General features: G+C 45.0%; 1 protein-coding gene across 1 annotated transcript in view; it reads left to right on the top strand.

Annotated features, from left to right (window-relative positions):
- Nucleotides 1–9,203: 9,203 nt before the first annotated feature.
- The window catches only part of LOC137366189 (probable G-protein coupled receptor 139), a 40,877-nt gene continuing 30,516 nt past the window's right edge, over nucleotides 9,204–19,564 (top strand). The window contains exon 1 of the mRNA XM_068028179.1: nucleotides 9,204–9,342. Within this exon, the coding sequence (XP_067884280.1) occupies nucleotides 9,204–9,342 (139 nt within the window). The remainder of the gene's footprint in view (nucleotides 9,343–19,564) is intronic.

The following is a 19,564-nucleotide window of genomic DNA, read 5'->3' as shown; positions in this document are numbered from 1 at the left end:
GCAAACTTACGGAGTTGCGGGCTGACAAGTCCCCGGGTCCTGATGAGCTTCATCCTGGAGTCTTATAAGAGGTGGCTAATGAGGCAGTAGATGCGTTGGTGTCAATTTTTCAATGTTCATTAATTTTAGAAACGTTCCATCAGACTGGAAAATAATAAATATAACCCCTCTATTCAAGAAGAGGAGGATGGAGAAAACAAGTAACAATCGGCCAGTTAGCTTGACATCGGTCGTGGGGAAGATGTTAGAATCAATCATTAAGGAGGCTTTCGCTGGGCACTTAGAAAAACTCAAGGCACTCGCGAATAGACAGCATGGTTTTGTGAAAGTGAAGTCATCTTCAACCAATATATTGGAGTTCTTTGAAGGAGTAACATGCGAAATGGGTAAAGGGGATCCCTTTGACATACTGCACTTGGATTTCCAGAATGCATTAGGCAAGTTGCCATATAAAAGGTTATTGCGCGAAGTAGGAGCTCATGGTGTAGAGGGTAACATATTAGCATGGATCAAAGATTGATTGGCCGGTTGCCGAAAACAGGGAGTATGCATGAATGGGTCCTTTTCAGATTGACAGGATGTAACAACTGGAGTCCATCATGGATCTGTGCTGGGACTACAACTTTTTACAATTTATATGAAAGACTTAGATGAGGGGAGCGATGGCATGGTAGCTAAATTTGCAGATGACTCAAAGATAGGTAAGAAAGTATGTTGTGAAGAGGACATAGGAGGTTGTAGGCCAATATAGATCGGTTGAGTGAGTGAGCAAAACTCTGACAGATGGAGTATAATGTGGGAAAATGTGAAGTTGTTCACTTTGGCAGGAGGACTGCAAACTTCCGAGGTGCTGCGTGATCTAGGTGTTCTAGTGCATGAGTCACAAACAGTTAGTATGTAGGTACAGCAAGTAATAAAGAAGGCTAATAGAATGCTCCCTTTTATTACAGGAGAAATTGAAAATAAAAGTCAGCATGTGATGTTTCAGTTAGACAGGCCATTAGTGAGACCACATCTCGAATACTGTCCGTAGTTTTGGTCTCCTTATTTAATGGAGAATTTGAATGCTTTGGAGACGGTTGAGAGGTCGTTTACTAGATTGATACCAGGAATGTGCGAGTTGACTTATTAGTAAAGGTTGGACAGACTGGGCTTGTTTTCACTGGAATTGAGAAGAGTGAGGGGAGTCTTGACTGAAGTTTATAAGAATCTGAAAGGTCTTGATCTGGTGTATGAGGAAAAGATGGGTTTTCTCCGGGTGCTCCGGTTTCCTCCCACAAGCCAAAAGACTTGCAGGTTGATAGGTAAATTGGCCATTATAAATTGTCACTAGTATAGGTAGGTGGTAGGGTGGTAGGGAAATATAGGGACGGTGGGGATGTTTGGTAGGAATATGGGATTAGTGTAGGATTAGTATAAATGGGTGGTTGATGTTCGGCACAGACTCGGTGGGCCGAAGGGCCTGCTTCAGTGCTGTATCTCTAATCTAATCTTGTGGGTGACCCCAGAACTTGGGGCCACTGTTTTGAAATTAGATGGTCACCCCTTTAGGACAGAGTTGAGGAGAACATTTTTCTCTCAGAGGGTTGTGTGACTTCGGAACTCCCTGCCACAGAAGGTGGTGGAGACGGGGTCATTGAATATTTTGAAGGTGGAGTTAGATAGATTCTTGTAAGGCAAAGGAATGAAAGGTTATCAACGTTAGATGGTTGTGTGGATTTCGAAACACAAATAGATCAGCCATGATGTTATTGAATGGTGGAGCAGACTCGAGTGGCCGAGTGGCCTACCTCTGCTCCTAATTCGTATGCGTGTATTTTTTGTACTCAACTTACAGGTGAGGTGCTTTTGACTTACTTCTGCTATTGTAAAGTTAGTGGAGGTGCTGAGGATGGTTTTCTGGAGGTTGTGTTGTGAACTGCTGCTGACATTCAGGGAGGACAGAGGATTTGGTGACACAACTCTGGACGAGGTATGGAGACTGTAGTTAGAGTGTCTCTGGGTCTGTAATATGACCAAAAAAGGGAGCAGATGCTGCAGAGAGGGGAAACTCTGTTAAGAAGGAGGAGGAGCTCTGCCCTACCCACCCCGGGGTCTCCAAGAGCAAAAGAGCAGTGGTCCTAATACTGAGCCCTAGGGAACACCACTGTATACTCCCATTGAGTCAGAACAACAAACTTTCACCACTTCTCTCTGTTTGCTGCTCCTTAAACAATGTTATATCCACACTGTCACTGTCCCTCTAATCCATAGGCCTCAGTTTTCCGAACCTGTCTGTTGAATGTCACTTGATCAAACACCTTTTGAAAGTCTATATTTAGAACTTCAATCACACCACCCTCATCAACATTCTCCATTGTTTTATCCAAGAACTCCATCAAGTTTACCTCAGCACCACCACTCTCCACTCCTCCAATGTTGTTAAATTATCAGACTGCTTACCCGACATCCAGTACTGGATGAGCAGACATTTCTTCCAGTTAAATATAGGGAAGACTGAAGTCTTTGGGCTGGATTTTGTTGGTCTCATGATGTAGGTCTCCATGGAGCAACACATCGGGATTCCTGAGCCTGATCGTCCCAGCTGTGAAGAGGCTCGTGACCTCCCTCCCCCCTAACCCCAACTGCTCGGCAACGGTACCCTCCTTTAAATATTTCAGTAAAATGCATGCATACATTTCAGTCCAATTCCCTGTGATCTTCGTGACTGCCCGGGATCTTCCATGCAGCGGCTGAAACTTACAGACCTTCGCTTTCCCCGCCAAGGAAATATCACGCTACAGACATGGGGATGGGGGGAAAGTACGATTTTTAGAGTAGTAGGGGGGTGATGGTGGTGGTTGTGGCGGGCGTGGTCAACTCTGCATTTATAGTGCAGGGGAGAAGGGGCAAATTCTATACCTTGGACAGTTGCTGGGTTGCGAGGGTGCTCAGCAGGTTAAGTCTTTGAGGGGTGGGTGGGAAGGCAACTAAACAATCTAAGTGTTTTGTGGGGGAGGTGGGAATGGTCAACATTTTATTTGCAGTGCAGTGGAGGGCGTGTGTGTTCGGGTTAAAATTTGCACATTTTGTGGCGGGTCTGGTTGCCCTTTAAAAATGGCACCAGTGTCTGTACTGAGACAGCTGACAGCACTGCTGCTGTCGCTGAGGGCGTCCCTGCCACGTGATTGGGGGTGGGGCGGGCGGCCGCTCACTGTATAAAAATGAGCTGCCGCTTGCTCCATCACTCTGGCACAGCAGACACAGACTGCACATATGGGCCAACAATGTTTTGCACACCGCTGGGAGGATTAAAATTCAGCCCATTGATTTTGCCTCTCGTTCCAAACTCCCTTCCCTCGCCAGCAATTCCTTCCTTCTTCCTGGTAACTGTCTCACATTGCAATAGTCTGTTCACAACCTTGGTGTCACATTGGACCAAAAAATAGGCTTATAAACTCATACTGGTGCCATCACCACAATCGCCTATTTCCATCTCTGCCTGGTCTGGAGGGCATTAGCTATGAGGAGAGGTTGGAAAAACTCGGATTGTTTTCACTGGAACGACGGAGGTGGAGGGGCGACATGATCGAGGTTTACAATGTTCTGAGCGGCATGGACAGAGTGGATAGTCAGAAGCTTTTTCCCAGGGTGGAAGAGTCAGTTACTCGGGGCCATAGGTTTAAGGTGCGAGGGGCAAAGTTTAGAGGGGAGGTGCGAGGCAAGTTTTTTCACAGAGGGTGGTTTCTGCCTGGAACTTGCTGCCAGGGGAGGTAGTGAAAGCAGATACGATAGTGACGTTTAAGAGACATCTTGACAAATATATGAATAGGAAGGGCATAGAGGGATATGGGCCCCGGAAGTGCAGAAGGTGTTAGTTTAGGCAGGCATCAAGATCGGCTTGGAGGGCCGAATGGCCTGTTCCTGTGCTGTACTGTTCTTTGTAACATCACCTGACTGAAGCCCTGCCTCAGCTCATCTGCTTCTGAAACCCTCATTGTAGAAAAGAGGCGCTGCTGCATCTGGTACTTGGGAATGACGTGGACCAAGTGGATCAAGTAGCAGTAGGGAAGCACTGAAAGCATAGTGATCATTACATCATAAGATTTAGGCTGACTGTGGAAAAGGGAAAAGAATAATAAAGGGTAAGAATAATTCACTTGGGGAAGGCCAACTTCAGCGGGGTAAGAATGCAGCTGGCAAAATAAATTGGGGTCAAAGGTTGGCAGGAAAAACAAAAGCTGAACAATGGGCTACCTTCAAAGAAGAGATAGTTTGGGCACAGTCTGGTTTGTTCCTTCGAAGAGGAAAGGTAGGGTAAACAAATCCGGAGCTCCCTGAATGACAAAAGAGGTGAGGTAGAGATTAATATAAAGAAGAAAAAGTGTGCTTATGGCAGTAGCCAGGTAGAAAATATTATTGAGAACTGGGCAGAGCGGAAGAGCAAGTAAGAGAAGCAATGATAGAATATGAGAAGAGTCTGGCGGCTAACATTAAATGGAGTTCCTATGTTTTCTGTAGACGTATAAAAAGGTGGCAAAAGGAGGAGTTGGGCTGATTCGGGGCCATAAAGAGGATTTACACATGGACGCAGAGGGCACAGTTGAGGTGTTAAATGAATGCTTTGTATCCGTCTTTACCAAGAGTAACAAATGTGATTCTTTTTGGGATCAAAAAATATTTTTGAAGGCATTTATGGTTCAACTGAATAAAGGTTAGATCAGTTTTTTTTAATTAAAAATGAAACCACCAAGAGGACACTGAGAGGGAGCTGGACTGGCAACAGAGTTGCTGGTTATCACAAGGCTCGGGTTAGGGCTGTAAGCCGAAACCCCGGTAGCGGGCAGAAAAGTGATGTGCTCCTTTGATTGGACAATCCCAGTAGTAACAGAGAACAACTGTGATGGGCAGAAAAACTGACAAGCTTTCTCGTTGTCGGTCAGTGTGTGTGGTTTTACCTTCTGGAAGGAGATAAAGTCAAGTCTGAAGAAAAAGTCAAGAAAGAAGAGAAGACCACAACCCAGCTCATTTCCCAAAAATTCCAGAACAGACCCTGTGAAGTCCATGGTGTCCAGTCGCCTTGTTCCCTGTATTTGAAGGAAGCCTGATTAAAATAATTCTCAATGCCGCCTGAAGAGAACTGCTGTCTGGTAACTTGGCTGTGTGTGCTCAGAAGTTAGACTGCATGCTAGTTTGGAACAACGTATCTCATCTGCTGTTTCCTTCAAAAAGAGCAACTAGTTAACCCAAATGCTTTTTTTTTGCAACAGAGCTCTGATCGAATTTTTTTTTTTAGATCTTGTTTTCGCTTAACCAGTGTATATGTTTGTGTGTGAGTTTGAAGGGACGAATGTAAAAAATTAACTTTAAAATTTGGTTCTGGTAAAAAGGGATTTTGAAGTTTGTTTAAGGTGAGAAGGGGACTTTTAAGAATTAATTGTTGGATTTTTAAAAAATTGATCTGTGTGATATTGTTTTAGTTCATTACTACTTGAGAATTTTTTATTCGATCCTGGGAATAGGCATCGCTGGCCAGGCCAGCATTTATTACCCATTTCTCCATAGCCCTTGAGAAGGTGGTGGTGAGCTGCCTTCTTGAACGGCTGCAGTCCATGGGAGGCAGGTACACCCATAATGCTCTTAGGAAGGGAGTTCCAGGATTTTTACCCAGCGACAGTGAAGGAACGGCGATATAGTTCCAAGTCAGTATGATGTGTGACTTGGTGGGGAACTTGCAGGTGGTGATGTTCCCATGCATTTGCTCCCCTTGTCCTTCTAGGTGGTAGAGGTCATGGGTTTTGAAGGTGCTGTCTAAGGAGTCTTAGTGTGCTGCTGCAGTGCATCTTGTAGATGGTACACACTGCTGCCACTGTGCATCGGTGGTGGGGGGAGTGAATGTTTATAGATGGGGTGCCAATCCAGTGGGCTGCTTTGTCCTGGATGGTGTCGAGCGTCTTGAGTGTTGTTGGAGCTGCATCCTTCCAGACAAGTGGAGAGTATTCCATCACATCCCTGACTTGTGCCTTGTAGATGGTGTACAGGCTTTGGGGAGTCAGGAGGTGAGTTACTCGCCGCAGGATTCCTGGACTTTCATCAGCTTGTTTTATAATAAACTGTTAGTATTTTCGTTCAGTAAAGTGTGTTCTATTCTGTTGGAAATAGTGTATCTGATTGACTGTTTCAGCAAGTGAAAAAATTAGGAAAAATTGTTGTGACCTGTGGAGAAGTGGGACTGAATTAACCATTCCCTCCTCTTGCCTCGGTCATAACACAAGCAAGATGGTACAACACAGGCATTGGGGAAAGAGAAGATGATTCAGAAACGAGAAAGGTTTGAAATTGATAAAGAGAATGTATTAGATAGGCTGTCTGTTTTTAAAGTGAATGAAGCACCAGGACCTGATGAGATGCATCCAAGGATAATGAGCAAAGTGAGGGTGGAAACCACTGAGGCACTGGCCTTAATTTGTCAGTCTTCCGTAGACTCGGGAGTGATGCTGGAGGACTGGAGAATTGCAAATATTACACCTTTGTTCAAAAATGGGTATTACGATAATCCCAACAACTCTGGGCCAGTCAGTTTAACTTCAGTGATGGGGAATCATCTCGTAATAATAATTTGGGACAAAATTAATAGTCACATGGACAAATTCGGGTTAATTAAGGAAAACAGCATGGATTCCATAAGGGAAAATCCTGTTTAATTGACTTGCTGGAGATTTTGAGGAGGTAACAGAGAGGGTTGATGAGTGCAATGCTGTTGATGTGGTGTATTGGACTTTCAAAAGGCATTTGATACAGTGCCACACGACAGACTTCTGAGCAAATGTATGCGTCATGAAAGAAAAAGGACGGTAACAACCTGAATACGGAATTGACTGAGTGACAGTTAAGAAAGAATAGTAGTTTGTGGATGTTTTTGCGCTGGAGGGCCCCAGGGATCAGAGTTGGGACCCTTGATTTTCCTGATATATAATTACAAGAGCGACGTCTCAACTCATTCCATCTTCACTGCCTCTGGAGAATCCTTGGCATCAGGTGGCAGGACTGTATCTCCAACGCGGAAGTCCTCGAGGCGGCCAACATCCCCAGAATATAAACCCTTGTGAGCCAGCGGCACTTGAAATGGCTTGGCCATGTGAGCCGCATGGAAGATGAAACTTGGAAGTATTGTGAACTGAGGAAGATGGTGAAGAATTTCTAAAGGACTTAGACAACTTGGTGGAATGGGCAGGCAGGTGGCCGATGAAGTTCAATGCAGAGAAATGTGAAGTGATTCATTTTGGTAGGAAGAATATTCAGAGATATTGTAAAATAAAGGGCACCATTCTAAAGGAGGTGCAGGAGCAGAGGGACCGACGTATATCTATGTATATGTCATTGAAGGTGGCAGGAGAGGTTGAGAGAGCAGTTAACAAAGCATACAGTATCCTGGGCTTTATTAATAGGGGCAAAGAGTGCAAGAGCAAGGAAGTTATGTTGAACTTGCATAAAACACTGATTTCGCCTCAGCTGAAGTGTTGCGACCAAGTCTGGGCACCAGACTTTAGGAAGGTGGTGAGGGCATTGCAGAGAGTACAGAAAAGATTCACGAGAATGCTTCCAGGCATGAGGAACTTCAGTTATGAAGATAGACTGGAGAAGTTAGGACTGTTTTCCTTCGAGAAGAGAAGGGTGAGAGTTGAGTTGATTTGATAGAGGTGTTCAAAATCATGAGGAGTCTGGGCAGAGTAGATAGAGAGAAACAGTTCCCGCTCGTGAAAGCATCGAGAACGAGAGGATGCAGATTTAAAGTAATGGGTAAGAGAAACAAAAGTGACACGTGGGAAAACGTTTTTATGCAGCGAATGGCTAAGGTGTGGAATGCACAGCCTGAGAATGTGGTGGAGGCAGATTCAATTGAAGCAATCAAAAGGGAATCAGACTGTTATATGAAAAGGAAGAATGTGCAGGGTTATGGGGAGAAGGTGGGGGAATGGCACTAGGTGAATTGCTCTTTCTGAGAGCTGATGCAGACATGATGGACTGAATTGCCTCCTTCTGTGCCTTAAGAATTCTATGATTCATGCCTTTGTCACCTCTAGATGTGACTATTCCAACTCACTCCTGGCTGATCGCCCACATTCTACTGTCTGTAAACTTGAGATCATCCAAAACTCTGCTGCCCATCTCTTAGCTCACACCAAGTCCTCTTCATCTATCACTGACCGACATTGGCTCCCAGTCAAGCAATGCCTTGATTTTAAAATTCTCATCCATGTTTTCAGAACCCTCCATGGCCTCATCCCTCCCTATCTCTGTAAGCTCCTCCAGCCCCACAACCCACCGAGATACTTGCACTCCTCTAATTCTGGCTTCTTGTGCATCCCCGATTTTCATCGCTCCACCTCTAGCACCTTCAGTTAATGAGGCTCCAAGTTCTGGAATACCCTCCCTCCACCTCTCTGTTTCTCCACCTCGCTTTCATCCTTTAGGACGCCCCTTAAAACATAATTCTTTGACCAAGCATTAACCTAGTATCTCCTGTTGTGTCTTAGTGTAATACTTTGCTTCATAATGCTCCCGTGGAGCACCTTGGGAAATTTCATTATGTGAAAGGCGCTATATAAATATAAATATAAATTGTTGTTGAAATTTACCAAACATGATGTGTCATTAACAGACCCCTGCTGTTTGATGTTTGTTATCCTATGTTTTTCCAAGAAACTAATATTGCTCTCCTGGGTTGTGACCCCCAGAAATTTCCCCAGTAGTGATGCTTGTCTGACTGGTCAGTAATTACAGGCTTTACTCCATCTCTACTTTTCTAAACAGGGAGTAACATTTACAGCCCTCCAGTCCTCTGTCATCACTCCCATATCCAAGGAGGACTGGAAGATTCTGGCCAGTGCCTCTGCTATATCCACCATTCCTTCCCTCAGCAACCCTCGCACTTCCCATCCATACCGGGAAAACGTTCTACTTTATTGTGGTGCAAAAGGTGTTGGAATGAAAGGTGCTAACTGAACTTGTTTGTTCAGCAACTATAAGTAATGTCAGTCTCCATGGACCCTAATTGTGTCACTGGAGGTTTTCCATCTTCTATTAATAAGGGACTCCATTCAAAGTGTTATCCCATAGTGTCATCACGAGCATCACTTCCGGCACTAACAGGTATCAGCGGCTCTAGAGAGAGGGAGAGGCTAGATCAGAATCTGAGAACAATAGATTGGAATGTTACAACAATGGGCAGGAATTTATCCTGGCATCTTTACATTCTTTCTACATATTATGATCTGCTTTCATTAAAATCTCGGATCTATGGTGCACTGAGGATTATTCAATACATTTACTATCCCATCCGCGCTATTGTTGATGTTCCTGGTAAGTCTCTATATCCAACTGTTCATTCCATAAACCATGTTAAACTGAATTACAGTACTTGTCATTTACTCTGCCCTTGCTGCTTTTGGTATCACCTCTCAACATCGATCTCAAGCAATTACCTTTATCAACCATTGATAAATGTATTAGGGTTTGTGTAAATTACTCTCTCATCTTTGCTTCTGTTGCTGCCCAGGTAAGATTATAGTTGCAGTCATGAGATATGTAAACCCTGTTTCACTGAATTACTAATCTGGAATTTAATTTTTTTCGAAGACATTGCCATTGGTCCTCATAAGAAACTCCATCCCCTATTTGTGAACCTGTACCCCTCACTGGCCAATGTCTGAGGCTGCACCAGACAGTTTACAACCTCCGTAGTCTTTCAAACCTGAGCTGAGTTCATCTTCATATTCTCTCCATCACCACACCTGCCGACTATCACCACTGTAATATCATCCGTCTCCACCTCTGCCTCAGCCAATCTGCTGCAGAAACCATCATCCATGTCATTGTTAAATCCACAATTGTCTATTCTAATTCTATTCTGGTCACTCTCTCAGTTATAAACCACAATGAACCACAGCCCATCCAGAACTCTGCTGCCTGCATCCTAACTCACACCACATCCTGATCACCCATCACCCCTGTGCTCACTGATCTACATTAGCTCCCGGTCTGGAAGCACCTTAATTTAAATATTCTCATTCTTGTGTTTGAATCCCTCCATGACCTCACCAATTCTCTTCTCCATTCCCATATTCCTTTTGGCCTTCTAGTCTTTCCTATTACCTTTAGAAGTAAACTACTTTCTCTCTGTAGGTTTCTCTGGCCACAATTTTCAGCTCTATAACGCCACTGGGCCCAAAGACATGGAAGCTGGGATGCATAAAATGGTATGAGCTGAGCTGTTTGTCACGTCCAGTTCTCCAGGCTGGACTGGTCTCCAACCCCGGTTCACCAAGCAGGTGCTGGTAGTGTGAGGAGGGGTTTGAAGTGACATCAATCAGCCATTCCAGCAGCTTTGATGTTCGTCTTTGAAACTTGATCTGTGCACGTCCACTAACCGTCTGTGTTAGTCATTCTCAGCTGAACATACATTCAGCAGCACGAGGAACCCGCTCTTGTGTTATTGAAAAGGACCAGGCATCCAACTTACAGGTGAGGGGCTTTTGACTTACTTCTGCTATTGTAAAGTTAGTGGAGGTGCTGTGGATGGTTTTCTGGAGGTTGTGTTGTGGGCTGCTGCAGACATTCAGGGAGCACAGAGGATTTGGTGACCCAACTCTGGACCAGGTATGTGGACTGTAGTTGAGTGTGTCTGGGTCTGTAACATGACCAACAAATGGAGCAGAGCCTGCAGAGAGGGGAAGCTCTGTAAAGAGGGAGCAGGAGGCGGCTCTGCCCTACCCATCCTGGTTTTCCAAGAGCACTTTTCCCACCTACACCTAATCCAGGAGCAGTGTGTTTGGTGACTCTGATTCAATGAGGAGGTGGTCACAGAGCTGTGTCACCTCCTGTAACACGACCTGGAGCCTCACCCCAGGGTGAGGATGGAGCTGTCAGTGGCTGTTAAGGTCACAGTTTCATTGAACTTCTATGTATCTGGATCTTTCCAGGCAGGAGCGGGAGACAGATCCCACATCGAGTCATAGAGAGTGATAGAGTCACTTACAGCACTGAAGGAGGTCATTCTGTCCATCATGTCCATGCTGGCTCTCCATGAAGCAATGCAGTCAGCCCCAATGCCCCAATATCCCAATACCTGTAGCAAATCCATTGCCTTCAAGTGCCCGACAGCTTTCTTTTGAAATCAGTGATTTTCTCTGCTTCCAGCACACTTGTGGACAGTGAGTTCCAGATCATTAACACCCGCTGCATAAAAACATTTTGCCACATATTCCACCTTATCCAAAACCTTCAATCAGTGTCCCCTTGTCCTTCTTCCATCAGTTAATGGGATCAGTTTTTCCTCGTATAAATTATCTAAGCCTGTCATAATATTGTAACCCAACCTTGTTACGAAAATCCTCCATCCCTGGAACCATTCTGTTAAATCTCCTCTGGACCATTTCAAAGATCTTCACAATCTTCCTGAAATGTGGTGACCAGAATTAGACACAAACTCCAGCTGAGACCTATGCAGAGATTTTTAAACGTTCATCATAACTTCTCTGCTTTTGTACTCAATACCTCGATTTATGAAATGTAAGATTATATGTGTTTTACTAACCACTATCTCAATATGTCCAATCACCTTTAAAGATGCATGCACATGCATCCACATGGGGTGGCACAGTGGCGCAGTGGTTAGCACCACAGCTTCAGCGACCCGGGTTCAATTCTGGGTACTGCCTGTGTGGAGTTTGCAAGTTCTGCGTGGGCTTCCTCCGGGTGCTCCAGTTTCCTCCCACATGCCAAAGACTTGCTGGTTGATAGGTTAATTGGCCTTTATATATTGCCGCTAGTATAGGTTGGTGGTAGGGAAATATAGAGACAGGTGGGGAAGTGGTAGTAATGTCGGATTAGTATAAAATGGGTGGTTGATGGTCGGCACAGACTCAGTGGACCGAAGGGCCTGTTTCAGTGCTGTATCTCTAAACTAAACTAAACATGTCTCTCTGTTTTTGCACTCTGTTTAGAACTGTGCTATTAATTCTGTATTGCCTTCCTATCCTTTCTGTCAAAATGCATCACCTCACATCTGTCTCACAATTCCATCTGCCACTTGTTTGCCCAATCTTTTCACTATCTATGTCCTGTCGCAGATGGTTCTGAACATCCTCACTCTTGCCACACCTCCAAGTTTGGTATCAAAGACAGATTTTGTAATTCTCTGTATTCCAAGATCCAAGTTGTTTATTTACAGCAAAATAAAAAAAAGTGGCCCCAGCACTGACCCTGGGGGAACACCCACTCTCTAACATCCTCCAGTCTGAAAAACTGCCATTTACTATGACACACTGTTTTCTGTACATTATCCATCTTTTTTATTCAATTGGATACTGACCCTCCTATTCCACGAGACTAAATGTTGGTAATTAACCTTTTATGTGGTACTTTATCAAACACATTCTTCAAACCAATAGAGAAGACATCCATCACATTCCCTTCATCAACCTTCTCTGTTACATCATCAAAACATTCAATTAGATTAGTCAAGCATGACCTTCCTTTTGTAAAACTATGCTGGCTGTTCTGAATTAACTCAAACCTCTCCAAGTGTGTGCTGCCCTTTTTCCCTGCTTATTGTTTCTAAAACCTTAGTCACCACTGATGTTAAATTAACTGACCAGTAGTTACTAGGTCTGTGTGTTGTCCATTGATAATTCTGGGAGGTGAGGGTGTCTATCTATGTCATCATTTTCTCCCTCAGCAGGGACAAGCAGGATGAGAGATCCCGTGGCTTTGTCAGGATGTACGGATTCCTGATGGCGTAGGTGGCTCTGAGTGGTGCAGATGTCAATGGGGAGAGGTACAGGAACTGAAATAACTCCCACTCCATTAATGTACAGTTGGTGTGTGAGCATGCCCAGTACATCATGTTGGTGAATGTCCACGACGCTGGTAGCAGCCACAATACCTCTATTCTGAAGCAGTCAGCCGCTCCCAACACTTAGGGAATCCATGGAGAACCAGAATGTGGCTACTCGCGGACAAAGGAACCCCCCGCTCCAGGCAGAGCTCAAGTTTCTACACCCCCAAACCACCTCCCACTGCCAACCAACCTCACGCAATTAACATGTGTATAACGTGAGCAATAGAGTTAGCAGGAGCATAGTGGGACAGACCATCGGTGTGATGAAGCAATGCTTCTGATGTCTGAACCGCTCGGGGGGAGCCCTCCAGTATACACTGGAGCAAGTGTCCAAGTTCATGGTGTTCTGCTGCACCCTTCATATCATCACCAACATGAGGACACATGCATTGGCACCAAGAATCCTGAGGCCACCTCAGGAGGAGGAGGAAGCAGGGAGAATATTTCCTGGCTGCCATCCAGCCGGACAGGCTGTCGGAGAGTGTCTGCTAAGATTCCGGCTCCCAAAGGATGACTTCCTTTTCCCACCATGGATCCCCCATTCTCCACCATTACACCCATCCGAGACGCCCCATCACAGTGTCCCCTTGGTCACCATCCTGCAATATAAAACACCAACAAAAACTTTTTCATTAAAATCTTTACCCAACAATACATCCAATTATACAAACAGAATTGCACTTTTCACCCTTGTGTATTCCCTTAGTGCCTGTCTTATGGGTTCACTCGACTTGCCTAGTGTTCTTACACAGTGTTTTCCCAGTGGTTACGGCATGGCTGGTGGAAGGCTGCTGACTTTCACTGGAGGAGACTGCAGATGTTCTTGCAGGACGTCCTCGAGCTGCTCCGGGTCTGAGGACTCGGTTTCAGATTGCACCACCTCGACATGGGCAGCAGCACCAGCAATGCTCACATCTGAGTACTGTGTGTTGCAACTCGATTGTGACCTCGCCCTCTGGTGAACTGACACATGAACTATCCTTTCCCCTTGGCCTTGCTGTAGCTCACTCGTGCTCGGTGACTCACCCCGTGCAGATTCTGACTCGATACCAGCCTCTAAGGTTCACACAGCGTAAGTGTTTGATCTGGTGGTTGTGAGTTTCAGACCAAGTGATGGAGATTCACCATCCGTGCTCTGCTGCTGTTCTCTCTCTGTTTTCTGGAGCTGTTGTGATTGGGAAGCTGGCAGTTTTGGGTTATCACCCTCTGTCTCTTGCTCGTAGAATCAGAGATTGATGCAGCACAGAAGGAGGATATTCGGCCCATTGTGTCAGTGCAGTCTCTTTGAAAGAGCTATCCAATAATTTCCTCGCATCTCCTCTTTCTCCACATTCCAGCTTTTTTATCCGATTCATGGATTTGTTAATTTCCCTTTAGAAAGATATCATTGAATCTGCGTTCGTCATGTCTTCAGGCACTGAATTCCAGATCCCAACAACTCGCTGTGTAAGAAAATTCTTCTTATGTCACCTCTGGCTCTTTGTCAATTACCTTCAATCTGTGTCTTCTTAATACTGAATTTTCTGACACTGGAAACAGTTTCACATCAATTACCCTATCAAAACCCTTCATGATTTTGAATTCTATATTAAATCTCCTCTTACCCTTCACTGCTCTAAAGAGAACAATCCCAGCTTTTCCAATCTCTCCATGTAACTGAATTCCCAGATCACTGGTACTATATGATTAAAATTCTGCTGTTCCATGTGTCATGTACTGGGATATGCTGTAGTGTTTTATATAGATTTAACATAACTTCCCAGTTTTATTTTCTGTGCCTCTATCTATATAGTCCAGGATCTCATATGCTTTATTAACTGCTTTGTTAACCTCTTCTGTGATCGTCAATGATTTACACATAAACTCCCCAGGTCTCTCTGTTCTTGCACTCCCTTTACAGTTGTAACATGTAGCTTGTGCTGTCTCTCCACATACATCCTTCTAAAATGTATTCCCTCTCACATCTGCTGTGACAATTCAAATTTGAGAAGTCTGAAGCCATTGTTTTCAGTCCCTGCTCCAAACTTCATTCCCTAGCTATCGACTCCATCCCTCTCCCAGACTAAACCAGACTGTTCACACCTTGGTGTCATATTTGACCCCGAGATGACCTTCTGACCACATACACACACCTTCACTAAAACAGCCTATCTGTATCTAGAAAATCATAGAAAAATCATAGAAAATCACAGAATGATTATAACACAGAAAGAGGCCTTTTGGCCCATTGTGTCTCTGCCGGCCATATAACAATCCCACCAGCCGAATCTGACCTTCCAGTATTTCGGCCGTAGTCCTGCAGATTACAGCACTTGGTGCATCAAGATTCCTTAAAAATGAGTTCAGGGTCTCTGCCTCAACTACCCTTTTGGACATTGAGTTCCAGACCCCCGCCACATTCTGAGTGATTTTTCTCATCATCTTCACTCTAATGTTTGTACCTATCACTTTAAATCTATGCCCCCTCATCACTAATCTCTCTGCAAAGGTGAATAGACTCTTCACCTCCACTCTGTCCAGGCCCCTCACAATTTTGTACATTTCAATCAGATTTCCCCTCAGCCTCCTCTATTCCAAGGAGAACAACCCCAGCCTATCCAATCTGTCCTCATAGCTGCATTTTCCCTGTCCTGGCAACATCCTTGTAAATCTCCTCTGTACCCTTTCCAGTGCAATTGCATCCTTTCTGTAATGAGGTGACCAGAACTGCACACAGTACTCAAGTTGTGGCCTAACCAATGAGTTATACAGTTCCAGCATAACCTCCCTGCTCTGATATTCTATACCTTGGCTAATAAAGAAAAGGATTCCATATGTCTTCTTAACCACCTTATCGACCTGTCCTGCTACCTTTAGGGACCTGTGGACATTCACCGCAAATGTCCCTCACTTTCTCGACATGTCTGACTATTTTCCCATTAATCGTGTATTCCTTTGCCTTCCGAAGAAGAGTTCCAAAGAAGGGTCGCTGACCCGAAACGTTAACTCTGCTTCTCTTTCCACAGATGCTGCCAGACCTGCTGAGTGATTCCAGCATTTCTTGTTTTTATTCCTTTGCCTTGTTTGACCTCCCCAAATACATCACCTCACACTTCTCCAAGTTGAATTCCATTTGCCACTTTCTACCTAAGTGACCAGACAATCAATATCTTCCTGCAGCCTACAGCTATCCTACTCGCGGTCTACCACACGGGCAATCTTTGTGTCGTCTGCAAACGTTTTGATTATGCCCTCTACATTTACATCCAAATCGTTAACGTACACCACAAAGAGCAGGGGACCCAGTACTGAGCCCTGCAGAACGTCACTGGGAACAACTCTCCAGTCGCAAAAAATACTCATTAACAATTATCCTTTGTGGAGTTTGCAAGTTCTCCCTGTGTCTGCGTGGGTTTCCTCCGGGTGCTCCAGTTTCCTCCCACATGCCAAAGACTTGCAGTTTGATAGGTTAATTGACCATTATAAATTGCCCCAGTATAGGTAGGTGGTAGGGAAATAGAAAGACAGGTGGGGATGTGGTAGGAATATGGGATTAGTGCAGGATTAGTATAAATGGTGGTTGATGGTTGGCACAGACTCGGTGGGCCGAAGGGCCTGATTCAGTGCTGTATCTCTAAACTAAACTAAACTTTGTTTCCTGCCACTGAGCCAATTTTGTATCCACCTTGCTGCATTTCACTGGATCCAATGGGATTTTATTTTGTTAACCAGTCTTCCCTTTGGGAACTTGTCAAAAGCCTTGCTAAAATCCATGTCGACCACATCAACTGCGTGACCCTCATGTATATTCTTTGTCACATCTTCAAAAAATTCATGCAAGTTGGTCAGACACGATCTTCCCTCAACAAATCCATTCAGACTATCCTTAATTAATCCATGTCTTTCTAAGTGACAGCTTATCCTGTCGCTCAGAATTGATTTCAATAATTTTTCCACTACGAGGTTAGACTGACTGGCCTGTAATTATTTGGTCCATCACTCGCTACCTTTTTAAACAGAGGTACAATGTTAGCAGTTCTCGAATCCTCTGGCTCCACACCTGTATCCAGTGAGGAATTGAAAATGATGGTCAGACCCTCTGCTATTTCCTCTCTTTCTTCTTTTAAGAACCTGGGGTATATTTCATCCGGATCTGGTGATTTATCAACTTTCAGGGTACTAATCCCATTAATACTTCCTCTCTCCCTATGTTTATCATATCCAATACTTCACACTCATCCTCCTAAACTATATCTGCATCGTCCCTCCCTCTTTTGTGAAGACAGACACAAAGTATTCATTAAGAACCAAACCTAATCTTCCTCCCCGACACATAGCTTACCTTTTTGGTCTATTACGGGCCCTACTCTCCCCTTAGTTATCACCTTACTATTAATGTACTGGGAAAAAAAACACCTTTGGGTTCACCTTGATTTTGCTTGCCAACATTCTTTCATGCCCTTTCTTCTATTTCCTAATTTCCTTTTTGATTTCTCCCCTCCACTTCCTATAGTCTCGGTTTTCAGTCGTATTGAGTTATTGATGTCAGACATAAGCTTTCCTTTTCTGCCTTATCTTACCCTGTAGGCTCCTTGTCATCCGTGGAGCTGTGAATTTGTCTGTCTCACTTTTTTTTTGCTTTGTGGGAACATGTTTACCCTGAACCTCTTGAATATTCCCTTTGAATGCCTCCCAATGTTTTGACACTGATTTACATTCAAGTAGCTGTTTCCAGTTCACTTTCGCTAAATCCTCAGTTTAGCAAAATTGGCTTTGCCCCAATTGATAACTCTAACTCCTGTTCTAACTCTGTCCTTTTCCACAATTATGCTAAAACTGACTGAATTATGGACACTACCACCAAAATTCCCTCCCACTGCCGCTCCTTCCACCTGCCTATCATCATTTCCTAAAACTAAGTCTAAAACTGCACCTTCTCTTATAGGACCTGCTGCATACTGGCCAAAAGGTTCTCCTGAAAACGGGCCAAGAAAGTTCTCAATAACATCGCCTGACGTCACTCCTGTCTCAGCTCGTCTGCTCAAAACCCTCATTCATTCCTTCATTCCCTCTGGACTTGACCATTCCAATATCTTCCTGCTGATCTCCCACATTATACTGTCTGTAAACCTCAGGTCATCCAAAACTCTGCTGCTGATGTGCCAACCCACAGTAACTCCCGTTCACCTATCACTGCTGTGCTCGGTGACCTCCAATGGCAGTCGATTAAGAAATGTCTTGATTTTAAAATTCTCATTCTAGTTTTCAAATTCCTCCATGGTCTCACCACTCCCTGAGCTGGATTTTATGGCCCCCCTTAAGTTGAGGTCGGAGGTGGGAGGCACAGAGAATGGCGATGGGTAGCGGGGGCAGAGAGCCTGTCTCAGCACATTACCAAGTGAACGTGCCGGAATCGGGGATAGGCCCACAATGACTTTCCCGCCCAAGTGGTTTCCCACCACTTGGATTTAACCAGCGCCGGCGGACACACCGCCACGTGGAGAGGGCACCTTGTAAAACGGGGTTCCCTCCAATAGGCAGGGGAGATTACCAGCTCCATAAGCAACTTGTGATGGTCGGAGGGTTCAGGGCGGCAAACAATGAACATCCAGGATACCTCTCCCACTGAGGTGGATGACCACCCGTCCAATCCTCTTCAGCAGGTCCTTCCAGACTGGCACGAGTGACCCGACACACACACACAGCGATCAGACTCCAAGCACTGAGGCACACACACACACACACACACACACACACACACACACACACACACACACACACACACACACACACACACACACACACACACACACACACACCAATCAGACGCCAGGCACTGAGGCAGACAGATATACCAGCACATGCACACACACACATACGCCGATCAGACACCAGGCACTGAGGCAGACAGATATACAAATACATACACACACACACACACACACACGGATCAGACCCCATGAGGGCCGACAGATATAAAAAAACACACACACGCCGATCAGAACCCAAGCTCTGAGGCAGACGGATATACAAGCACACCCATACCCCGATCTGACACCAGGCACTCAGGCAGACAGATAGACAAACACACACACACACACCAATCAGACACCAGGCACTGAGGCAGACAGATATACAAAAACACACACACACACCAATCAGACACCAGGCACTGAGGCAGACAGATCTATGAACACACACACACGGATCAAACCCCAGGCACTGAGGCAGACAGATATACAAACACACACACATACACAGCGATCAGACACCAGGCACTGAGGCAGACAGATATACAAACCCACACGCACACCCCTATCAGACCCCAGGCACTGAGGCAGACAGATATACAAACACACACACACACACACCGATCAGACGCCAAGCACTGAGGCAGTCAGGTATACAAACACAGATACACACGCACACACACGCACATACACAGACACGCCAATCAGGCACCAGGCACTGAGGCAGACAGATATAGAAACACACAACACACACACAAACACCAATCAGACCCCAGGCACTGAGGCTGACAGATATAAAAACACACACACACACACACCGATCAGACCCCAGCTACTGAGGCAGAAAGATACACAAACACACACACACACACCAATGAGACTCCAGGCACTGAGGTAGACAGATATACAAAAACACACACGCACCGATCAGACCACAGGTTCTGAGGCAGACAGA

Source organism: Heterodontus francisci, unplaced genomic scaffold, assembly GCF_036365525.1.
Source record: "Heterodontus francisci isolate sHetFra1 unplaced genomic scaffold, sHetFra1.hap1 HAP1_SCAFFOLD_319, whole genome shotgun sequence".
In the NCBI taxonomy this organism is placed as follows: Eukaryota; Metazoa; Chordata; class Chondrichthyes; order Heterodontiformes; family Heterodontidae; genus Heterodontus; species Heterodontus francisci.
This window is presented reverse-complemented; position numbering and strand designations above follow the sequence as displayed.